At 32.6% G+C, this 3377-nt stretch overlaps 1 protein-coding gene across 1 annotated transcript in view; it reads right to left on the bottom strand.

Moving 5' to 3' along the window:
* LOC106465435 (piezo-type mechanosensitive ion channel component 2-like) overlaps positions 1-3377 on the bottom strand; it is a 47064-nt gene that overhangs the window by 3578 nt on the left and 40109 nt on the right. Inside the window, exon 20 of the mRNA XM_022393852.1 lies at positions 1745-1850. Coding sequence (XP_022249560.1) covers positions 1745-1850 — 106 coding nt within the window. The remainder of the gene's footprint in view (positions 1-1744; positions 1851-3377) is intronic.

Here is a 3377-nt window from a genome sequence, read left to right as displayed (position 1 = left end):
ATGTCTAATTTCGGATAAACTACCAATATTGTATATATCCCTCAGCATTAGAATGACCTATGTAATCACTATTGTTAGAATTCTTGAAAACAGTTTGTCTTTCTTTTCAGTATTAGTACCTTCACGTATTTTTATTGCACTTTTAATGTTTATTAAGTTAAGAAAAAAATAGAAGTACAATTTCCTATCCTTTGTTACAAATGAGTTTTTATTTTACACATCCAAGGGACGGATACTGAAGCTAATAATTTATAAAACACTAAATGTTACATTGTATGTTACATTCCCAGGTACTCTAGCTAATAATTTATAAAACACTAAATGTTACATTGTATGTTACATTCCCGGGTACTCCATCTAATAATTTATAAAACATTAAATGTTACATTGTATGTTACATTCCCCGGTACTCCAGGTAATAATTTATAAAACACTAAATGTAACATTGTATGTTACATTCCCAGGTACTCCAGTTAATAATTTATAAAACACTAAATGCAACATTGTATGTTACATTCTCAGGTACTCCAGTCTAATAATTTATAAAACACTAAATGTTAAATTGTATGTTACATTCCCAGGTACTCCAGTTAATAATTTATAAAATACTAAATGTTACATTGTATGTTACATTCCCAGGTACTCCAGTTAATAATTTATAAAACACTAAATGTTACATTGTATGTTACATTCCCAGGTACTCCAGTTAATAATTTATAAAACACTAAATGTTACATTGTATGTTACATTCCCAGGTACTCCAGCTAATAATTTATAAAACACTAAATGCAACATTGTATGTCACATTCCCAGAAACACTACTGTGAGTTACTGTCACTTGTATCATATGTGTGTGTCTGTCATAATTGTGGCTGTGTTGTTTTGGGAGACTATCTGTCCAGAAGCAGTTTGTTGTACATGTCACCATTGGGGATATGTTGTTTTGGGAGACTAGCTGTCCAGAAGCAGTTTGTTGTACATGTCATCATTGGGGATATGTTGTTTTGGGAGACTAGCTGTCCAGAAGCTGTTTTGTTGTACATGTCACCATTGGGGATATGTTGTTTTGGGAGACTAGCTGTCCAGAATCTGTTTTGTTGTACATGTCATCATTGGGGATATGTTGTTTTGGGAGACTAGCTGTCCAGAAGCTGTTTTGTTGTATGTGTTACCATTGGGGATATGTTGTTTTGGGAGACTAGCTGTTTTGTTGTACATGTCACCATTGGGGATATGTTGTTTTAGGAGACTAGCTGTCCAGAAGCTGTTTTGTTGTACATGTCACCATTGGGGATATGTTGTTTTGAGAGACTAGCTGTCCAGAAGCTGTTTTGTTGTACATGTCACCATTGGGGATATGTTGTTTTAGGAGACTAGCTGTCCAGAAGCTGTTTTGTGGTACATGTCATCATTGGGGATATGTTGTTTTGGGAGACTAGCTGTCCAGAAGCTGTTTTGTTGTACATGTCACCATTGGGAATATGTTGTTTCTAAAGAGTCAGTTACAGATGTTATTGGTTTGTCTCAGTAGTAAGGTAGTTTGATGGTCAGTATGTACTTTTATATGAAAGTATTTTCAGAGATTTCTGATTTTTCCAATGCTGTGTCCAGGTGTTTTGTTATTCTTCCAGTTGATATGTGTCCAGTCTGACATATGTAGTGGAGTTGCAATAACTGTATACTTTCATTCTTAGGATGTTTGAATTGTTTTTCCCACATACATGTTAAATTTTCTCTCTCTTACCTGATTTTGAGTGAATACTCAATTTCTTTATACAAACAATTCCAAGAAGCTGGACTAGCCAACATACATTCTTATAGAGACTGGAGAGAAACACACAACTAATGACCTGTAGAAGAAATACTACATATCAACACTTATCTAGTAAACTGGAAAAGAAAATACATCTTACAACTTGCACAAAATATACTGCAAACAATGTTTCAGTATAGGAGCCAAAACTTCATCTTATTTTCTTTCAACAAGAAGTTGTAGTCTATTAAAGTTTTCATACCAACTAAACTTGACAAAAATCAAAATACATTAAGACTGGAGAAGAAAATACAACTACCAAACTCCATTAAAAATATTCACACATCCCTAGCTAGTAAACTAGAAAAGAAAATGCGACAACCAAACTTCATAAAACATATTTACACACCTAGCAAGAAGACTGGAGAAAATCATACAACTACCAAACTCCCTAAAAATATATACACACCTAGCTAGTAGATTGGAGAAGAAAATACAACTACCAAACTCCATAAAGCATATTCACACACACCTAGCTAGTAGACTGGAGAGGAAAATACAACTACCAACTAAATAAAAAACATTTACACACACCTAATTAGTAGACTGGAGAGTAAAATACAACTACCAAACTCCATTAAAAAATATTCACACACACCTAATTAGTAGACTGGAGAAGAAAATATAACTACGAAGCTCCATAAAAAATATTTACACATGCCTAACTAGTAGACTGGAGAATAAAATACAACTACCAAACTCCATTAAAAAATATTCACACACACCTAGCTAGTAGACTGGAGAAGAAAATACAACTACCAAAGTACTCTAGTAAAAATATATTAACTTACAGCTATAAATAATTGAGTATATTATACTAAAAGGATTTTAATTATTCAAATTAGCAAGTCACATTGCAAACAACGCCTATGTAAAGTTAAAGTGAAATGGTAGATATCAGAACTACATTTTGACATTGTTCTGTCATCGTGTATGTAATGTAATAACACTGACTGCTGTTGAAATGTGTAAGTAACAGCCCTTTCAAATGGACAACAATCATACATGATGTAGTATTGTGTGGCTCTAATCTTTATTAATTTTCTCAAGATAAGTCTGCATGGATAACACTTCCCTAAAACTGATGTTCTGAAAGCAGCTGTATTTACCTGTACTGATATGAATGGATCACACATAACAGGAACTATAGAGTGCTATCTGTTTGTCCACAAACAAAACACTATTCAAGTACACTTGCTGGTGTAAATCCAATACAATTGAACTAAAGAAGCTAAAATCCCATTTCTTTCCGATTACTTCATGTACATGCTTTACATTTTTCATAGTGACTTTGCTATTCCGCAAAGTTCATTTTTGAGGTTAATATTTAACTTATATTACTAAGTGTTGATTACCCTGTTGCTGAACAGCACCACTGAGTTACAGTTGATAAATTCTCCATATAATTAACATCTAATACACTATTGTTAAATATCAAAAAACAATATCTATGTTTGTGTATGACAAATGTTTTATTTTAAACTAAGTTTTGTCAGTTACAATCCTAGGTAAATATGCACTACCGGCACTTGTGTTTAAAAATTTTTTAATATAATAAATAATT

The sequence above is a fragment of the Limulus polyphemus genome, unplaced genomic scaffold (assembly GCF_000517525.1).
Source record: "Limulus polyphemus unplaced genomic scaffold, Limulus_polyphemus-2.1.2 Scaffold68, whole genome shotgun sequence".
Taxonomy (NCBI): domain Eukaryota; kingdom Metazoa; phylum Arthropoda; class Merostomata; order Xiphosura; family Limulidae; genus Limulus; species Limulus polyphemus.
Note: the sequence above shows the minus strand (reverse complement) of the source record. Positions and strands in the feature narration are given on the sequence as shown.